Source organism: Somniosus microcephalus, chromosome 20, assembly GCF_052327205.1.
Source record: "Somniosus microcephalus isolate GS21.2 chromosome 20, FLI_Smic_1.0, whole genome shotgun sequence".
Taxonomy (NCBI): Eukaryota; Metazoa; Chordata; class Chondrichthyes; order Squaliformes; family Somniosidae; genus Somniosus; species Somniosus microcephalus.
Window position 1 is genome coordinate 33,727,438 of NC_141006.1, and position 21,972 is coordinate 33,749,409.

Sequence of the window (21,972 nt, forward strand, 5' to 3'; positions counted from 1 at the left end):
GTTCAGCCAAAAGATGTTACAGTATGACGCACTGCTTCCTCAGGGAATGTGGGAGGCATGAATGATATCAGAGTACTGAATAGGAAGACAAACTTAGAGACACTTTTTTTTTCATATCAAAGAGGTATTGTTACCTGGTAAAGTGTGCTGACTAACCTGCTGAACATTACCAGCATTTTCAGGTTTTATTTCACAAGATGAATTACTCGGGTTTGAAAATTGTGCATGTTGCGATTAGGGGTGTATGTGCCCAATGTCAATTTATTAAGAATTTTTATTTTCCTCCCATTTAATTTGGAGCCAGCCCTGTGATAGTAACAATTTAACCTGGCTTCTGTTGACAGTTTCCTGTTAGCTTTGTGTCTCTGCGAGGGAGATTGAACATATCCCCAGCAATCTTTGTCTTATAGCTGATCAAATGTTGGCCCTTTGGAGAGGGCAATGGAGCCGATAATGTAATCTTCAACACCTGTGGCGCTGTCGCACTTTGGGCGCCAGCACTGACATCACAGGGCGCCGAGGAGCACTCGATGCGCAGTGCACTTGATGAAGCAGCCTGGAAGCACTTGTACTCAGAGCCAACGTATGTCCTGGCTGGAGGATCTGAACAGCACTCTAGATACTCAGGGACCTCATTCAGCAACACTGTCTGCAAATTCCTGCTGTTCATTTTCGACCTATTTTACTGTTTTGCTGCTTTGCCATAAATATAGTTACATTCAGCTTCTTAAAGCTACGCTCCATTTTCTAACTCCTTCCATTTCCCCAGGGATACTCCATACTGTAATAACAACAGAAAATGCTGGAAAAACTCAGCAGGCCAGGCAACATCCGCTGGGTTTCCGTGGAACAATGCAAGAGGCCGAGGATGGTGAGGTCTGAGTGGGAATGGGGCGTAAGCTTGAGGAACAGCACCTCATCTTCCGATTAGGCACTTTACAGCCTTCCGGACTCAATATCGAGTTCAACAATTTCAGATCATAACCTCGGCCCCTATTACATTTTTATATATATTTTTTATCCACACCTTTGTTTTGTGCCCTTCCCCCTTTTTTTCTCTCCCACATGGCAGCTGTCTCTCATTCTGCCAGCGCATTTCACACCTAATCTAGAGCCATCTTTTGACTCTTTACTAGTCCTATCACCATCTCGTCTCGTTTTGAATACCTCTTAATGTCTCTTCACTTCTCTTTTGTTCTTTCATCCCCATTTCCCAGCCCCCAAACTGGCCTTTTAATCTGTTTCATTTCCTGTGTTTTTTCAGCCCTGATGAAGGGTTTCGACCTGAAACATTGACTCAATTTCTCTCTCCACGGGTGTTGCCTGGCCTGCTGAGTTTTTCCAGCATTTTCTGTTATTATTTCGGATTTCCAGCATCCGCAGTATTTTGCTATCATACTCCATACTGTGTTGCCTATATAGGTATCCCTCTGACCATTCGCTCTGTTCGATGGTTTTGGAGAAGGATGTGCTGAACTATGCCAGATAGATGCATTTACACCTGAAGTGTCTGCTGTGCACTGTGCTCGAGGTCTGTGTGCAAGCAGACCTCTGGCCAGCAATGAGGTTGTTGCAAGACTGCGTTAACTGATTCTCTAACATGGTAAATCCAGGGGAATTGAGGCCAACACTGGTGCCCCAACACTGCCCTGACTGAAATAAAAACAGAAAATGCTGGAAATACTCACAGGTCAGGCAGCATCTGTGGAGAGAGAAACAGAGTTAACGGTCGCGATTTTCTCAGCAGTGTCAGGATGGGTGCGGGACAGCTGGTTTCTAGGTTCCAGTCCCACCCCCAGCTGCCTCTGCTCCACAGATGTGATTTTCCCTTGATTGACCTTGTTTATCCTGCCCTGCGGGCTTGCCGGCCAATTAACAGGAAACGGGTCTGATGACGTCATTTGATGACCGTGATCTGCCGGTTTCCTTAAAGGGACCATGCACAATTTTATTTTGACAGTTGATTTCTCAGTGTTTGACAACATTGAGGTGCTGAAAACACTGACAATCACTGCACAAAGGTGAACTCTTGCACCCAGGCTCTCCAATGACTCCCTCCATATGCTGGAATAGATGGCAGCTGCAGGTGAGGTGACAGAAGCGATCTGTCACTGGTGAGAGAGGTTCTCCCCATGAGGTGACACTGGACATATAGTTGGATTTAAAAATTTATGCTAAAGAAATCTGTATGGCCTAGAAATTGGGTTGGTAGCGCCGGCGCTGAGCGCCTAAAGAGACCTAGAATTGGGGCGAAGCGCTATGTTGGGGCGGACGCTATGAAGATAGCGCCAACTCAGATATAGACTATACATTTAGCGCCTGCGCTAAGTGTTTGCGCGCGCCCGCGAGCGCAAGCAGCTCATGACATCATTTCAGTGTGCAACGCCTTTTAGGAGCGCCTGAGCGCATATTGGGTGGCGCCCGGAGCCTTAGCGCCCAGCGCTATTAGTGACAGTTCGAGGGAGGGCTAACAGGCCCTTCTCGGAGTAGGGGGGTGCTATTTAAAGGGGACAGCTCTACTGCAGAATCTTCTGCCACTTGGCCTGCTCATTGCGCTCGCTGCTAGAGAGAGTTGGCGAGTTAATGTGGAGCGGAGTTCTGGGATTTGAGCTTTACAGTACTTGGTACCTTCAACCCTGTCCGAAGCACTTGCACCACTACACCTAAAAGCCTTTTGACCAACTGGCATCGGAATGGGAGCTTGTTTGGAGGGCAACGGACCTCATCTGCACTCTGTGCAGCAGTCATGACGACCTGCCTTGCCCTGCGGGGAGACGGTGGCCGAACTTGCCTATCCCCTCTGCGTTGCTCCATGCCGCTTGGTCCGGCAACTGGTTCATCCTCAGAGCCACCCCCCCTCCCCTCCAGGGGACTACTATCCCCAGTCTGCAGATGTCTCCGCTCCCCGGATTCTGCAACGGCTGGTCCGGATTCCTCCTGGTCCTCGCCTCCGGTGGCACTGGCACTGGCAGCTTTAGCGTGTTGAGCCCGAGTTGGTGCTGCTTCATCTGAAAGTGGGAGGTGGAAGAGTGGCTTTAGCAAAAGGACAGGTTTGCTGAAAGGCATGCCAGATTGCGGCAAGGCTCTGACATGGCTGCACACTGAGGATGCATGCTGGCGGGGGGACCAAGTTGAAGGCAACAGGTGGAAAAGGTGAGAGTCTTACCCTCGCTGTCGGTAATGGGGTCGGCAGATGCAGTGGTCACTGGATCAGACAGACGTCCTCCAAGTATCTGGTGCACTCTCTCCTCCAGATCCGTGAGAGTGACCACTTGTGCAGGTCCGCCACCGGTTCGACGCTGCTCCTTTCTAATCTGTGCCATCTTGGACTGCAGGGGAAAGAAGGGGAGGTTCTGTTACATGAGGCCTTGAGACCTCATCGCATGCCCCCCATGGTGCAAGAGCCCTTACATGAGGCCTTGAGACCTCATCGCATGCCCCCCATGGTGCAAGAGCCCTTACATGAGGCCTTGAGACATCTGTCCATGTGTGTGGCCAGAAAGGGCCATGGGTGCATACTGACAGATGGCCATTGGCGCGTCATTGCAGCAGGGTGCCCGAAGTCAGCTGCAGATGGAGGGAAGCACAAGTTTGGTAAACCATCACTCACCCTAACGATCCGTGTGAGGTCGTTGAATTTCTTCCTGCACTGAACAGGGGTCCTGGTCGTCATGCTGCTGGAATTCACCCTCACAGCAACCTCCCTCCAAGATCGTCGATAAGCCTTCTGATTTGGCCTCTTGCCATTATCCGGACACAGGACCTCTCGACGGTGTTCAACTGCAGCCATCAAGTGGTCCAGAGCCTCAGTGCTGAAGCGCTCTGCTCTCTGTCTAACCTTCTCCATAATGCACAAGTTTCTAACGCCAGACAAGGGCGAGCGCGGAATCTGAGGCCTACAGGGCGTTGGGTGTTTAAGCTCAGTCTGACTGACCCCCCCCTTTAAGAGCTGGCTGGCGCCTGTAGGTCTCGTGCTTTCCTGTAATTGAGTTCACCTGTGCTGCGCCCGTCCGCATCGATATTGAGTAGCGCCTGACCTTTTGCACCGTGCAACGGCTGATTTAGTGCCTCAATCCACTTTGGGGGCGATGCAACCCAATATCGCGCCAGGCGGCGATAAGTTTCGTCTGGCTATAAACTTTGCGCATCGCCAGTTCTAACACCTCAAACGGGGCTATATCCAATTTCTAGGCCTATATGTTTTAAAAATGTAGTAATCAACATTTTCTTTGCTCTGAAACTCACCATGTGCAACATTGCATCCTTCGCACTACTTCTGCAGCTGTCATCTTTTCACAAACATTACAGCAGACTCGCAACACGCCACACTTACCTGGCGTGGTGTCCGGACATTGGGAAACCCGACCCAGAAGCGGGAAAATCGAAAAATAGGCTGAAAACTACTAACAAGTACCTGTTATTGGGCAGGTAATTGCCTTTAATCCGTTTCCCGCCGCTGGGTGTCGGCTCCATTCGCCAATCGGAGAACTGACACTTGGGAAGGCTGTTTGGAGGTGGGTTGACAGCGAGTTCGGGACCCACTGTCAATCAATAGGACTTTAACCTCTGACCCACCTCTCTGAGCGCCGGCAAAATCACGGCCAACGTTTCAGATTGATGACCTTTCATGAACTGTGCTTATACTTTCTGGCAAGTTTTTTACTACTCTTTAAGTTAAGCAGTGCTGGTGCCAGGGATCAATTTTTGAAATTTTGAGCCCAGTGCTACCATTAAGTACTTTCCAAGTCAGATATAGCACAGGTCGGATAGAGGGAAACACTCCATCAGTACTGGCTGAGAAACACTCCTTCACAACAATTTCAAAAGAACAAATTCTACTACTTCATTGTTTTCCCTACTAGTTGTCCTTGGGGCTTCTTTGAGCGAGACTGCCAACATAGTGCCAATTAGCACTGAATTATGGGACAATCTGTGCTCGGGGAGTCATATCTGCAAGGATGAATCTTTCAACTAGATTGAGACTGCCTGATCTCAGAGAGAGACTTTCGTCCCATTACCACGGCATTGTAATGCTCTGTGCCCTGAACACCCCACCACACCCCCATCAATTCAGCCCGATTTTAAGCGTCTGGTTCCTACAAGATACAAATTAAACAATACATGTATCAAACCAGCATACATTTTAAATATTTTTTGTGCAGCGACACCGTACAAAAATATGCAGAAGGTTCTCAATGTGGTAATGACATAGTGTCACAGTTGTACGGATTGTGTGCTGTGAAAATGCTGCAAGAGCAAATTCTACAAACTATGTGATATAAAAAGCACAACAGGGTCTCTTCTGTTCGACAATCTGACAAACAGTCCTAATATCGTACACTGAGTCTTGCCAAGTCTACAAATATATGTTAACCAGGAGATCTCTTTTACAGGTTATATATTGTCTGCCTTTTCTTCTACCATTTCTAATATTTATCCTTCTCTGGACCCCTGACACCACACAATATTTCACCACCAACAGTACCAGTGCAGGTTGGCATCTTGCTCCCAGAACAACTCCCTTCCCCTCCTCGTTGCCAATCCTTCTTTAGATGTCAATTTAAAACAAGTTGTGGAGATTGAAGGACAATAGAAGTCCTGGGGGTAAAAATTGGGTAGTGGGCGCTACCTTCGAAAAGTTATTGCCCTCGCGGCCGATTTTCCCAGGTAGTACCCCGAGAGGAAGGAGGGGTGCTACTGGAAGCGCCCCGTGTCCCTCTTGGGGCACTGCGAGCCAATATTGCAATGCTACGTGCCACGGTACTGCAGGCCTTCCTCCCCTTAGTAAAGGGGAGGGGCCTGGCACAGCACGTCCAGGCACCCGGCTGGGCCACCAGGGATCAGGAGTGCCGGCAAACGAGCCTGACACCCGAGGAGTGCTGGGCTCACGGAGAGCAGCCGGCACCCCGCGGGGGGGCTTCACGGGTACAAGCGATGGGGGCAGGTATTGGAAGGCGGCCAGCAACAAAAATGGCTGCCATCCACCTCTCCTTTAACTAGCGCCGCCCCGGTCGCAGATAGGCCCCCCTGACCCCGGCGGACATAACGGCCGGCGGTAAGTCACCCAATATTACAGCCGGAGCGCGAGCAGGGCGTTGCACACGGTGATGATGTCATCACCGGTGGTGCTAACCACCCGTTGAATTTCGCTGCGCCCAGGCACTAGTTGATTTGCGCCCCATTAGCGCTAACGGGAGGCGCAAATCAACTGAATTTAGCCCCCCCTGTTTTCCATACAAGAATTTTTCAATAAATAAAGGTAGAATTCCTTCACATTTTTGCCATTGTCATGAACAGAAGTGAATGAGTCTGTGAAATGTTATGAATAGTTATTGCATTTTGCTTAACAAAAGTAGCCAAGGCAGTTTGCTTACTAGTTTCAGTATCCTCTTAAAAACCCCACTAACATTTGGCTGACTCACATTGTGAGGGTGAACTTGGTGTATGCCAGAAGCGCGCAGCAGGTTCGGGGAGAATCAGCTGCCTGTTCTACACTGCACCTGATTCTTTTTTCTTCCGCTGTGTAAAACGAGCTACCAATCAGCTATGAGCCTGTTTGGCGCAACTGGCGAAAACCAATTTCAACCCAATTGTCTGTAACAGTTATGTCTCTCAAGGGACCCGTGCAGATGTATTTGCTGCACAGCTGATTCGCTCTCTCATTCCCATCGATGGTTTCCAGCAGCTCCATTCCATTGGCTTCTCTTGCGTTGACAATATTTGCAACACCACCACAGAGGAGCTGTCACATTGGCTGGAAGGCACGCACTTGCACAGCGAATTATCATTGTTGTGATGATTTTTTTAAAATGGAAAATGATCAAGAAAATAAGTTGAATCAGACATTTGATTATTCAACCTGAAATATAAAATGAAACGATCACTCGCTGGCTTGAACTAAAATGTTCAATTAAATTCAAAACCAAATGAACCAAAGCAATAGAAATGATCTACAAATTCCTGGGGAGGAATTCCCGTGGGAACTCTCCCAATTTCCCCACTGTAACTTTGGTGGAAGATCAGTGGAAACCCCGGAGAAGCAACGTATGCTGGAGGGAGAATGGGAGAGACTCCACGAGAGTTAGGGGGTGAATTTCAGCAGCGGTTCTCTCGCTAGCCCATCGAGGCTTCGGTGGAAGATCTGCAGAGCCACGGATCAATGCCATAAACCATAATGCTTGCCTAACTCTAGGGTTTCAGCAGTTCTTCTGCTGAAGGTACGTCGAACGAGTGTGGAAATTCATTCCTCAGCTCTTTGTCAGAGATCCTGGTGCTGAGATTCCTTTTTCGCAAGGGCTTTGATATCAGCACTGCCTCTTTGAAAGAGGCTCCAATGTTCAAAATCCTTCCTCTTCAACGCCAGCAGATCCATTAAACTTTTCAAATATAGTTTTTTTTTCTGTCACGTGCAATTTCCAAGCCAGGTACGTTTATCTAATATACTGAATCTTCGCCCAGCTTGTATAAAGTGGTTTATATCATTTCATTGCAGCTTGAAAACTATATTCAGGACAGCGTGAAGACTGAGATAGTGGAGATCCACCGGAATGTGGTGCAGAACCAGACCGCAGCCATGTTGGAAATAGGAACTAATCTCCTGACTCAAACTGCGGAACAAACTCGCAAGCTCATTGATGTGGAAACACAGGTACTCCTTTCACTTAACCAAGTAACATTAAAGGAGCAGTCACCAGTTCAGTAATCTGTTGTTCTAAACCAATTACACTGCGAACTTCAAGGTATTTTTAAGATTGAATTGAATTTGAAAGAAAAAAAGACTTGCATTTCTATAGCACCTTTCACAACTACTAGACATCCCAAAGCGCTTTACAGCCAATTAAGTACTTTTAAGGGAAGTGTAGTCACTGTTGTAATGTAGGAAGCATGGCAGCCAAGTTGCACACAGCAAGCTCTCACAAACAGTAATATGATAATGACCAGATAATCTGTTTTGGTGATGTTGATTGAGGGATAAATATTGGGCAGGACACCGGGGATAACTCCCCTGCTCTTCTTTGAAATAGTGTCATGGGATCTTTTATGTCCACCTGAGAGAGCAGATGGGGCCTCGGTTTACCGTTTCACCCGAAAGACGGCACCTCCAGCAGTGCAGCACTCCCTCAGCACTGCACTGGTGTGTCAGCCTAGCTTTTTGTGCTCGAGTCCCTGGAGTGGGACTTGAACCCACAACCTTCTGACTCAGAGGTGAGAGTGTTGCCAACTGAGCCACAGCTGACCAATAAACAAGAAGCAAATTAGTTGTTTCTTAATCTGAATTGGACCAGGTTGGATCTGTGCGGATTTATCCACATTTGGTCCAGTTTAGATTTCACTTCTGCCGTTGCATTCAAGCAGCAGCATTTTTGATCATAACAGCTGACAGCTGAAGCTTCCCAATCACAGCTTTAAGGGGATAAAGTCCACAATTCAGATTAAAAGAGTCAAAAACCTGCATTGCCGATCTCATTATAACACACTACTTACCGCCAATTACTCCTTGTGTAACACACTCTGACTACTGTTTATTTTCCGAATGAAAGACTGTTTATTTTCTGTATAATACACTTCGGCCCACTCTTTCTTCTTTGCAAAGCACTCAAGGGTAAACATTTACCTACTGTGTAACACCATCGATTTGCTGAGTATTGCACTTCTGACCGCCGTCTATTTTTTTTCGGTAAACTCCCAACACCATTTATTCTCTGTGTGGCATACTCCCAGTTAATTATAACCCTCAGTTAGATTCATGGTTTTCTGTGTTTCGTTTTATGAGCTTGGTGTATATTTAAGAACCTTGGGATGAGACGATCTGAAATTTCCACAGAATCCTTCTTTGCGAATACTCATAGTCGTAAGTAAATTATGACTAGCCGAGGTCCCGTGGCATTGCCCAAGTTAACTGAGTCACAATAACATCTGTTTACAATCACAAACTTTACAAATGTGTGACATTTTTATCTATGGTAGAGGAAGTAATTTTGAAATGTGTTGGTTGGAGTGATACAGGAAAACAAGGGAAATGCATCAAAATGTTGTGTGGACAAAATTTAAGTTTTATGTATAAATAACACCGAGTAAGACAGGAAGAGGCAGGGGAGCCCATTGGGGACGGGGGAAGAGGTTAGGAGAGACAAGGGAACCTTGTGCGATGCCAGAGGCAACACCTGCAGGGCGGGCAGCATGGTAGTGCCAGGAGCAAGAGGAAAAGGTCGAGGAGCCTAAAGGGCGCAGGAGGAGGGCTGCGGGTAACCAAAACAGAAGCTGGTCACCAGAGAAGGGCCAGGACCTGTGGTGGATTCAAGGTGCGTTAGAGTGGTGGAAAGAGAAGCCGGACCTCGGAAAAGGCCGAGGATGTGGCTGGGATGACCAACGGAGCTAAGGTCAGGAAAGATTGAGGAGCCTAGTCATGTTCCAGAGCAGGGTCCCTGCCCGGAAGTCAGCTTGATTGATAGGCGTGGCTTCCAGTCAGGTGGGTAGCACTCCGGGGGAGGCCACAGGAGCAGGTACGATACCTGCAGCTGCTAAGTGGGAGCATGGGAGGGTGGGGGTGGGGTCCGGTCCTGGGGGGAGATTCGATCCTCGACCCGGGGTGGGGGTGGTGGTGGGGGGAGGGAGAGTGTCCAACCCCCGACATTTCGCCTGTCATTTTAATTCTCCGCCCCACTCCCACTCTGACCTCTCCGTCCTTGGCCTCTTACACTGTTGCAATGAAGCTCAACGTAAGCTCGAGGAACAACACCTCATCTTTCGATTAGGCACTTTACAGCCTTCTGGACTCAACATTGAGTTCAACAATAACCTCTGCTCCCATTTTTTCGGATGACAGGTGTTGCTGAAGATTCTGACATTTCCATTTACACTTCCTCTGGACCCATCTTTTGTTTCTTTACTTGTCCCATTACCAGTTCCTTTTGCCTTGCACCATCATCCCTTTTGTCTTTTAATCTCTCCTGCCTTCCACCCTATTGTAATGATCAATAACATGTCATTCTATAGTGGACACTAGGTGGAGCCGTAGAGCTGTGTAGAGCTGTATATAGCTGTATGTATAAGACTACACTACCCAGCTGTATGTATATAAGACTACATTACCCATGAGGCACTAGGCTACCCACAAGGCAGCGGTCAAGATGGAAGCCTCTGCAGATACTGTACCTAGTCCACATGTGCTCAATAAAAGTGTCTAGCAAAAGCTAGCTGTGTTCATAATAAGAATGTTTATTTATTAATGAACATAAGATGGTACCAGGATACCAAGAGTTGTAAATATCTGCTAAAAAATTGTGAAAAGCGACATGGAGAATTTGAAGCCACCAGAGCGTTTGAATCTCGAGGGAAATGTCGACTACAATTGGCAGATTTTTAAACAACAATTCGAACTCTACATTGCTGCCATCGGATTCGGTACGAAGCCAGACGCAAGAAAAATAGCGTTGCTGCTTACGGTTGCAGGCCCACAGGCGACAGAGGTATTTAATACATTTGTATTTAATCCAGAGGAGAACAGAGAAAGATTAGAAGATGTGCTAAAAAAATTTGATGCACATTGCTCTCCCAAAAAGAATGAGACGTATGAAAGATACATCTTCCGTTCTCGGACACAGCAACAAAATGAGACTTTTGATAGCTTTATAACTGATCTGAAACTGAAAGAACAGACATGTAATTTCTCTGAGCTCAAAGCATCCATGATTCGTGACCAGATTGTGTTTGGTATTCATGATAAAAAAGTCAGGGAACGTCTGTTGAGAGAAACTGAACTAAATTTGGAAAATGCGGTGAAAATATGCCAAGCCAGCGAGCTAGCTCGAAAGCACGCGAAGACTTTCAGTGAAATCAATAATGATGCGATTGTAATGAGTGATAATGCTGCTGTCGGTGCTGTGTCCTATAAGGGGAAGAAACATGGGCAGAACAGAAATGAAAAGCAATCGGAGGATGAAATTTTTAATTGTAAACGCTGTGGTTACAAACACCAGTTAAGACAATGCCCAGCGTTTGGAAAAATGTGCACAAAGTGTAATGGAAAGAATCACTTTGCCAAACAATGCTTTTCAAAAGTAATAACAATGAAAGGGCAACAAGTTAATGTGATTGAGGACACTGATTTAAGTGAGACATTTTTTGTAGGAATGGTGTCATGTGACGATATCAAAAAAGATACAGAAAATGTGCAGCCCTCAGAAATGGACAATGCTGAACATAAAGTCAATGCAGTAAAAGTGGACAAATGGATGATCCCACTGCAGATAAATGGAGCATTAGTTACATTGAAACTGGACACTGGGGCAAAAGCAAACTTAATCAGCATGAGTGACATAAAAAATATGAAAGAAAAGCCCAAAATACAGAAAAAGTCAGTACTACTGAAGAGCTATAATGGACAGAAAATAGATAGCTTAGGTGTATGCAGACTTAAAGTGACAGTCAAAGACAAAGTGCATCATCTCATGTTTTCTGTTGTGGCTGAAAGACTTGATTCGATACTAGGTGACAAAGCTTGTGAAGACTTAGAACTGGTCAAGAGAGTCTACCGTATAAACTGTGCCATAAGCAGACCAGATGACTCAGGTGATGAAGCAGAGAGCCCATCAAGGATGAAAAGGCCAAAGGGTATCCACGTCTTCAAAAAGCCTAGTTTCTCCAAGAAGAAAGAAAAATACTTTAAGGTCAAAGAGAAGCCAAAGGAAGAAAAGCACAAAGAGGAAAAACACAAGGAGAAAAAGTCCAAAGATATAACCGCAGCAGATGTTGTTAAGCAGTGGAAAGAGAAAAAAAAAAGAAGAAGCCTGCACCAGAACAGGAAGCAGTTCCGGTGGATACTCCTTCTTCCCTCAGGCCAATCTTTGGTGTTCCATTAGCCGAGGCTGCTGAGAGGACTATGCTGGGATCCAGCTGCCAGCAGTTTTTCGAGAGTGCATTGACTACATTGAGAGTTATGGCATGAAGAGTGAAGGAAACACTGAAACCCTCTCCAAGCAAAGATCGTAAGGAGACCTCGATCTATACAAGAGCAGATCGATGACAATGCCGCAACTGCATCTTGTCATTCACCGCCAGAACAATCTCATGAAGACACATCAGACTTACCCGTGTTGAGAAGATCCACACGTGAAGTAAAAAAGCCTGATAGACTTAATCTTTGAGTACAATGTAAAGCTTTGAAAAAGTGTTACTGATATTATCTTTATTGTTTTCTTGAAAGTTGATTGATATTGATTTTGTTAAACCTCAAAGAAAGGGGGATGTAATGATCAATAACATGTCATTCTATAGTGGACACTAGGTGGAGCCGTAGAGCTGTGTAGAGCTGTATATAGCTGTATGTATAAGACTACACTACCCAGCTGTATGTATATAAGACTACATTACCCATGAGGCACTAGGCTACCCACAAGGCAGCGGTCAAGATGGAAGCCTCTACAGATACTGTACCTAGTCCACATGTGCTCAATAAAAGTGTCTAGCAAAAGCTAGCTGTGTCCATAATAAGAATGTCTATTTATTAATGAACATAAGACCTATCACCGATCTTCCCTTTGGTGCTTTCCTCCCCTCCCCTCTTTCCCTGCCTCTGTACTTGCTTAAAACCTGTTCTGTCTCTAACTTTTTCCAGTTCTGACGAAGGGTCATCGGCCTGAAACATTAATCCTGTTCCTCGCTCCACAGATGCTGCCTGACCTGCTGAGTATTTCCAGCGTTTTACGGGTTTAAGTACACATTCACATTGAATTTCCACCCATTTAGTTGCTGCCCATTTGCACGTAGGGGAGGGTACTTGGCAATAAAAAATACCATAGACTAGCAGAGCCTACTGTTCTGCCTGTATCCAGCATTTGCTTCAAGCTTCCTGCTTTAATGTATAGGAGTCCCCAAAGCTCTGCGGGTGCCGAACCGTGTCTTAAACGAGAACTGGTTCTTTTTCTACTGACTAATAATTTGTGTTATATTTAAGGTTCTGAATCAAACATCACGACTTGAAATACAATTGTTGGAGAATTCACTTTCGACAAACAAACTGGAGAAACAAATCATGGTGCAGACGCAGGAAATTACCAAACTTCACGAAAAGAACAGGTGCGTTTAAGTGTTATCATTGAAGCAGCTAAAGACTCGCAAGGTGAAAAGTTTCCAGTTGGAATGTGCAGAAACAAAGCCCCCCCCCCACCCCCAAGATTTATTCTCCTGAGATCGATGCTCCCTGTAATTCCAAGAGCCACAGCACTAAAATCAAAGAATACTTGTGACACCACTTTTCCACATGTCGGGTAGTGGATGTAAGAACATAAGAAACAGGAGCAGGAGTAGGCCTTTGGCCCCTCGAGCCTGGTCTGCCATTCAATGAGATCATGGCTCATCTTCTACCACAACTCCACCTTCCCGCGTTAGTCCCATATCCCTTGTTTCCTTTCATATCCAAAAATATTAAGGGAAATGGGTGGAAATGTGGAATTCTCCCTCCCAAAAAGCTGTGGATGCTGGGTCACTTGAAACTTTCAAGACTTGAGATCGATAGATTTTTGTTAGGTAAGGGTATCAAGGGCTATGGATCAACGGCGGGTAAATGGAGTTGAGGTACAGATCAGCCATGATCTAATTAAATGGCGGATCAGGCACGAGGGGCTGAATGGCCTACTCCTGTTCCCATGTTCCCACCTAAATCACAATACAGAGATGGTTCCAGCAGACTTCTGCACTTGCATAATGCACTGGCAGGCTGAAACTGCTGCATACAAAGCAAAATACTGTGGATGCTGGAAATCTGAAATAAAAACAGAAAACACTGGAAACACTCAGCAGGTCAGGCAGCATCTGTGGAGAGAGAAACAGAGTTAACGTTTCAGGTCAATGACCTTTCACTGCTGCAGGGCTGGCTCATAATTTAAGAACCCACTCCCCCTCCATTAGGCAAAAGACCATTCAGAGCAGTTTGTTTAGTCAAGAATAGCAGCTCGTAGGCCATTTTAACTCAAAAATAAAAATGGTGGATTCATCCCAGAGCAGCAAGCTCCATGCACAATCATAACTTTTTATTAAAACTCCTATTGTATTGCTGCTTCAAATGCTGCACTGAGGTGATTATTGTCCTCTGTACCTACCGAATATATTACTTCGCGCTGTGAAATAAGTGCATTAGAAGTCAGTTGGTTCAGTGTTGCTTCAGCCTGCGTAACGTGATCCTACTGTCCACATGAAAGAGAGTTACTTTCATTGTAGTGAACCACTGCTTCTTTCAGACTCACTTTGTTTAAATTATGTTTTCCGATGCATTTTACAAAGAATAACACAAGTAGGAATGTGCTTCAAGGCACTAGGACGACATGGTTTGCATGACATTGATAAACTGCCTCTATTTCTCTTCCACAGTTTACATTATCTGAATGCACTGACTTTTACTGCCTTGTATCACACTTGTAACTCAGCACAAAACAAATACAAGGTATGTTATGTCCCTTATCATCCAGTCAAATCGAATTTCATCTCACTTTAAAGTGGCATTGTGCTCGCTCACAGACTCAATAGGACAAATGGTCTATTCCCGTTTTTGTGACACACTTCTCACAAGCCTGACCCCAGGACAAGAATTTTTTCAATACATTTTTTTTGTGCCAATATGGTGGATCCACAACACAGGACACAGACTTGGGTCGAGGCCTGTAATTCCCAACACTCACCCTCAATTTCATCCACATCCTTGATAATTCCAAGCAGGAAGAGGGAAAATTGTAGGAAAGACTTGTCTACGGGCACTTGAGCCTCATGCCCAATTTCGGGGCTGTTTTGTCAGAGTCCTACGATCCAGTTAAGCGGCACATAGCACAGGGAGACCCAATAAGGGAAAGGGGGGAAACGTGATTTAAATCAGTCTTACATTGACCAAAATGAAAAAAAGAAAGTTGTGAGTACCCACCTTATTTTTGTGGCAAAATGTTACACACAATGATCAGATTACTAAGAAAATCTTCTGGTGATAGGAGTGTTGAAGCCTTTAATCTTCCTCTCTCTGCCACCACCTCCCCCCCACAAAGAAACCCCAGACCATCCTGAATTACAGCCATAGTTATGACTACTGGCAAAAAGTGACAATAAAGTTCTCTTTAATTTTTAACATTATTAGTAATGGTAGAAATCTTTACATCTTTCAGTCTGAAGGCTGGATCCATCTCTGACAGAAAGCATGTGTTAAATATACTAATTGTTATTCCGTGAACTGCGGGCACATTGGTACCCTCCATGTCATGTTCTTGCCTTTCAGCTTTCTGGAGCAGAAAGTCCTGGCAATGGAAGGCAAACATGAAACTGAGCTTCAATCAATAAAAGCAGAGAAGCTGGAGATGCAGGACCTGTTGGTGAAGCAGAGCACGTTTATCGGAGAGCTTGAGAAGCAGCTGAGTGTAGCCACACAGAACAACAGCGTCCTACAGAGCCAGCAGGTTTTGCTAATGGAGACTGTTCACAACCTGCTGAATATGGTTTCCCATGGCAACGGTTAGTGATGATATCTTGCTGAAATTTCATGTCGGTCAGCCTTTTGTCCAATATGGTTGTACGTTGATGTGCCAGAGGGCAGTATCATGGGGTGACAGAAGGTGGGTTTGTCCGCATGTTACAATTCCCTAATCTCAGTACCTTTCATTTTGGGGAAATAAAGAACAGAGGCTCCTCACAGGTAAAGAAAAAACTGACACCTTGTCTGCTCCCCGGCACTTTCCAAAAGCCATTTACTGAGCTGCTTTGAATGAGACTTACACACAGCCATGGGGAGAGAGCGAGGCAGTGCTGTTAGTTTTGGGTTGGTCTAGCATAGAGCCAGCAAAGGGGCAGGGGGCCATACTGTCCCGTTCTGTGCCATAAACATCTCCAGTTGTGGGGAGATCGATTGCACTCCCTGATTCTACAAAATTTGAAAATATCAATAACGTACAGCCTCCTCCTTGGATGGCCCACAGACAGGTCGTTACTACTTCAATCTTGCAGGCACCCGGGACCATATCAGGTGTTCATTCAGCAGAAGCACCAGTGTATCTGCAAGTGCTCCTGTCCCTGGTATGCTTCCAACCAGACTTTTTAGCTTGGAGAAAGCAAAGTGAAACAGCATTGTGCACAGGAACACTTCTGATCACTGGCCTGAACACAAGAGACTACACACTGTGGTGAGTTTCCTATGTGAATAGCACTCGTGTCTAAACAAGATAATGGCCCAGAATTTGCAGTCGGGAAGACGGCGAACTGGCAGCGTTCGCTGTCATTTGTCTTTGAAACTGACTGCAACTTCGGGATCTGGCACCCTGCGGAAATCCTGAAGTTGCGGTCTGTCATTGACAGCACCGACACAGGCTGTGCTGTGACCCCACTCCTGACAGGGCCGGAAATCTGTGTAATCAGCCAAATCAGGGACACTGATGAAAACTTTGTCTCTTCCGCAGTAATTACGCTGTTAAATCCCCCATTAAAAGTTAGGCCCAAAGGGATTAGGTATAACTGAGGTTTTGACAGTGTTATTACTGCGAAACAAATGTTAAGGGCCTGGAAAACTCTTTTTAATTTTGTGCAGTATGAAATGTCTTCATTTTAATAAAAAATAAATTTTTTAAAAAACTTTTCAAAAAATGTTTTAAACTTTTTTTTAAAGTTTGTCCATCTTTATTTCAGGTTTGCCTTTTCCCCATGTGAGAACCCCAATATTTGTTTTGCTCTCTCTAACATTTTTAAAAAGTTAGCATTTTGAGAGCTTACTCACTTCCTTTTTTCGCAGTCTGTGAGAATTCTGCGTTTTGATTGGCTGCTTAGACAGCCTGTTGCCGTCACAGCAGTTCACACAAGGGGATCCCCACTACAGTTTGCTGACTTGAATTGAAGGTCGGAAAACCCGAAGTTCTCGACACAGGGATTGCGAGATCCTTGTGCGAAGCGTACTTCGGGATCAGCTGCGAACGCCTTCACTTCGCCGGTGACTGCAAATTCCGGGCCATGGACATGTTTGATCAAAGGCCGACAGGAAGGGACACTGAGGTTCTATCACACATAGGGAAATCTGATTAGACTCTTGAAGGAAAGTTCTGCTGAAGGTAACCAAGCAAAACTCCAGAATATCTCAGAACGCCTACATCTCCACTGCCCAACCCTGGTTGGTTGTTCTCCACAGGCAATACTTCTTTCACACATACCCTTGCCAAGAACTCTAGGATTGTTATGTTGCATGGAATATTTAATCATCTAAGTTTCGACTTCACTCTATTGCCTTCAATCCCTCTCTGAAATAGCTCATTTGGAAGAAAATCAACACTGCACCCGTTGGTTTTATTGCTGTCAATGCCACTGATCAATTAATGACTTTAATTTTGATATATTAAGGTATTTGCTTCTCCATGACAATATGTTTGACAATTTATGTTTATTTTGAGAGGGATAATATCAATTCATTATGCTTTCACTATGTCCTGGGTAGGTGTTGCAAGTTGGCAATATGGAGTGGGGACCCTGGCTAGTTTCCCTCTCTAACCCAGGAGCTCTGAGGCCAGTTGTAGTGGCCTACTGCTGCCCTCCCCGAGAACAGTTAACTCCGCACAGGCCATAGATTGTACTGGGAGCTTCTTGGTCCACATGGCTCAGTTACTCATCATTGGGGATGCTCTTGCAACTGCTTTCAAGAAATCATTGCCTCTTGTTGAGATTGGCTAATACAGTTTTGCCAGTTCACTATGTACATACTCACTTAAAGATTCCAATACAATTTCCCAGTAAGTTGTCCACTTTTCTGTATTAAGTATCTTGGTTAGTTCTTCCAAAGTCAGTTTCATTTCAAGCAAGGTCCATATCTCCACTGGGTTCACGGGAGAGGGGAGACAAAAATTCTGAGGCGAGTCGACCCAAGTCACTCTCTCAAATTTTGTGATTCCATGTCGGCTGGAGAACGGTGCAACCTAATCATAGTAAAAAATCAGCCAAAAATAACATTCCCTCCCACCAAGCAAAGTTATTGAACAGGACAACAATATTGTGCCAACAACAGTGTCGTTGGGATTTTGAAATATGGAGGGGGGAGGGTTGATGAAAGGTGGGTTGACACTCAGAATCCTTTTGATTTAGATGAAACACTAGATTATGATATAGTTTTTAATTTACACTGTGCAGAAGCAAGAACTCTGTTAGCAATTGGTATACAGAGGCGGAGGCACGATTGGTGGGAACCCTAAAGAGACATGTGCCTCCTTAATCAGTATCATGCAATGCCCCTGTATCTCACGATGAATCATTTTTGAATTTATGAGAATCTATCACGACAGCTTTTAACATATGCCTGAAAGGTTGAATATTGAGAGACATCAAAGTGTCCTCCTACTTGTTAGTAGTATAATGCCCACCTGAACAACACTGAATCCGTCACAGGGCTTTTTGTGTCTATGTTGCAGCAGACCCATAGATATCATACATAATAATACTGAAAATGTGACTTTTTTTCTTCACCTTGTCAAAGGGGTCAGCAGAGCTGTGAGATGGTGATAAACAGATTGAAATGTAGTTGGCATATTTTACAGCTATAAATAATATTCATAAATATACAAATGAAGGTTCTTCAACCGTAGATGCAAAAAGCACTGGAGCTGAAAATTTCCAGCCCACAAAGAGATTTTTATGAAAATAAATGTAAGATGTAAATTCAGTAATTATTTTTTATCACTCTGTCTCTTCCCCTTCACCTCAATGTGATCAGCAGCGCAAAATTAAACACAGTGTCAGGTACAAACAGCTGTGATCCGCATAGAGGCACAGTACTGGTGATCTCCCTCTGGGCTCTGGGGCAGTAATTAGTATTTAAATCCCGTGTCAAATGGCCTCAAAGAACACCTGTGTATTATTTGTGAGCCTCAGCAATGGTGGCCCCAGCAGGCAATAGACATACAGTTACCTTGTCAAAAATATCTTTTATTTACATTAATAAATAAAAACTTGCTCATATGTTGAGCTGCTGCCCTGATGGGGATGTGATTCTATTTTTACTGATTTATTTATTCCGGTGTTGAAACAGCTTCCAGATGTTGTTCCACCTGGAAAAATGAGGGAAATGACACTGCTGGGCACTCAGAGCATCTTCTATTTTCACTGACTAGTCCTTGCCACAGGCCCAGCGCAAGGATTAATCTAGGGAGAGTAGGAAGTACAGTCCTGCTCTCGTCCTAGACTTTTGACAGTTATAAACCCCCCCTCCGACCCCACCCTCCTTCTTCCTCAGTGCAACAAGGGAGATAGAGTCCTTCCCCCTCTCTCTCCTCCCCCCTCAGTGCAACAAGGGAGATAGAGTCCTTCCCCCCTCTCTCTCCCCCCCCCACCGCCCAGCACCCCCTCCTCCCTCCTCAGTGCAACAAGGGAGATAGAGTCCTTCCCCCCTCTCTCTCCCCCCCCCCACCACCCAGCACCCCCTCCTCCCTCCTCAGTGCAACAAGGGAGATAGAGTCCTTCCCCCCTCTGTCTCCCCCCCCCACCGCCCAGCACCCCCTCCTCCCTCCTCAGTGCAACAAGGGAGATAGAGTCCTTCCCCCCCTCTCTCTCCCCCCCCCCCACCGCCCAGCACCCCCTCCTCCCTCCTCAGTGCAACAAGGGAGATAGAGTCCTTCCCCCCCTCTCTCCCCCCCCACCGTCCAGCACCCCCTCCTCCCTCCTCAGTGCAACAAGGGAGATAGAGTCCTTCCCCCTCTCTCTCCCCCCACCCACCGTCCAGCGCCCCCTCCTCCCTCCTCAGTGCAACAAGGGAGATAGAGTCCTTCCCCCCTCTCTCCCCCCCCACCGCCCAGTGCCCCCTCCTCCCTCCTCAGTGCAACAAGGGAGATAGAGTCCTTCCCCCTTTCTCCCCCCCCCCCCACCGCCCAGTGCCCAGCGCCCCCTCCTCCCTCCTCAGTGCAACAAGGGAGATACCCCTTTCCTCCTCCCCACCGCCCAGTGCCCCTTTCCGACCTCTTCAGTGCAGCAAGGGAGATAGAGTCCTTTATCTTAAGATACAATAAGTAACATTAAAGCAGGTCGGTTGTGATGAAGCAATTGTTCTGAAGTTGAACATGTGGTTTAAATACTAGATTTACTTTTTAAACTGGTTGGAATAAAATGAAAGTGTCTGTTGTTCTTTACTATAGAAATTCCACGGGTTGCAAAAGAAGATCAAGTTGCTTTTAAAGATTGTGCTGAAGTGTACGAATCAGGACTAACTACAAATGGCGTCTATACACTCCATATCCCCAACACAACGGAAACAGTAAAGGTAATGTGAAGGAAATCCCCCCCCCCTCCAACAAAAAGCTCTGTTTGTGTGATTTTGTTTTTCTTTTGATTGGGCAATCACGTTTTCTATCTTTATTTCTGCTGCTGTCTTACCTCTTTGATGAATTCCTTCAGGTGCAAGGTCGAAGTAATCTGAGTCATGGATTCTGTATTGAATTGACAAACTTAAATACATTGTGAGGGATTATGTTGGAAAACCACAGCAAACTTCCCAGTAAATAAAGAAAGAATGTGCATTTCTCTAGCACCCTTCACAACTTCAGGATGCCCCAAAGCGCTTCACAGCCAATGAGTTACTTTTGAAGTGTAGTCACAGTTGTAATGTAGGGAAACGTGGCAGCCAATTTGCGCACAGCAAGCTCCCACAAACAGCAATGAGATAAATGACCAGCTAGCCTGTTCTTGGAGATATTGATTGTGGGATAAATACTGGCCAGGACACCAGGAGATGTCCTACATTACAAAAGGGAGAACACTTCAAAAATACTTCATTGTCTGTAAAGCACTTTGGGGCGTCCTGAGGTGGTGAAAGACGCTATATAAACCCAAGTTCTTTCTTTCTTTAACTCCCCTGCTCTTCTTCGAAATAATGCCATAGGATCGTCTACGTACACCTTAGAAGGCAAACGGGGCATTGCTTTAACATCTCATCTGAAAGATAACATCTCTGACGGTGCAGCACTCCCTCAGTACTGCACTGAAGTGTCGGCCTAGATTATGGACTCGAGCTTCTGGAGTGGGACTTGAATCCAGAATGTTTTGACTCAGAGACGGGTATATTAGCACTGAGCCAAGGCTGACGTGTGGAGAGTGTGCCCCAGTGGTACTGTGTGCTGGTCTGCCAGTAAGTTGAGTCAGAGCGGTTGGATGGTGGACTGATGGATGTGTGCCCTTGCTTCCTCACAAAAGTTCCCAGTTTCATTCAAGACCTGTTGCAGATGTATGGCCAAACAGAGTGAGGTGGTTTGAGATCAGTGTGGGAGCAAAACTTAGTGAATGTCATCTTACCGTCCTACAGTGCCTGACTCAAGGGCAGAAGTAAAAGAGTCCTTCAATTAAGTTACCTCCCTGCCATCTTAGTTAATCAATGGCGTGTGTCAAGCAAAGTAATAAAGAAGGAAAGAAATTGGGCCTGAATTTGCGGTCGGATGTCTCTGAACCACAATAAATCTACGCACCTACCTGACGGTCCTGGATCCACGGAGACGCACGGTCCTGGGCCTGCAGGCGTACGCGTGGGTAAAGGACCATGTATCCCAGGGGCGCACGCGGTTCGCAAGTGTCCCTGGGATCATGTGGGACAGCCCAACCAATCAGAAAGGGGGACCCCCATGGTGCTTACGGGGATTCCATTTACGCACGGAATCCCCATAAGCTTAATAGGAATCACCCAAAAAATACATTTTTGTAGCACTGAAATAAAAAAATTCATTACATGTTTAAAATGAATTAAAATACAATTTAATTAAACATTTTTGGAAAATAAATGTAAACATTTTTTAAGGGGCCATACAAATAACACAAACTTATTTTACAGGTTTTTTGAATGTTAAAATGATTTAAAAAATGTTAATTTAATATTTATTTCCACCCTTACACTGGTAAAAGAAGACCTTACGCCTGCTTTTACCAAGCATAAGACTTTCATGGGCATTTGCTGGGCAAGAGTTGGGAAATAGCCCAACACTCCGCCAGCGA

General features: G+C 45.6%; 1 protein-coding gene across 4 annotated transcripts in view; it reads left to right on the forward strand.

The window, feature by feature from the left end:
* Positions 1-21,972, forward strand: part of LOC147103114 (angiopoietin-2-like) — a 221,696-nt gene that overhangs the window by 110,895 nt on the left and 88,829 nt on the right. For all 4 annotated transcript variants that reach the window (XM_085962431.1, XM_085962432.1, XM_085962430.1 and 1 more), the window contains 4 exons: positions 7,493-7,648; positions 12,956-13,077; positions 15,257-15,489; positions 20,130-20,254. In XM_085962431.1, coding sequence (XP_085818557.1) covers positions 7,493-7,648; positions 12,956-13,077; positions 15,257-15,489; positions 20,130-20,254 — 636 coding nt within the window. The remainder of the gene's footprint in view (positions 1-7,492; positions 7,649-12,955; positions 13,078-15,256; positions 15,490-20,129; positions 20,255-21,972) is intronic.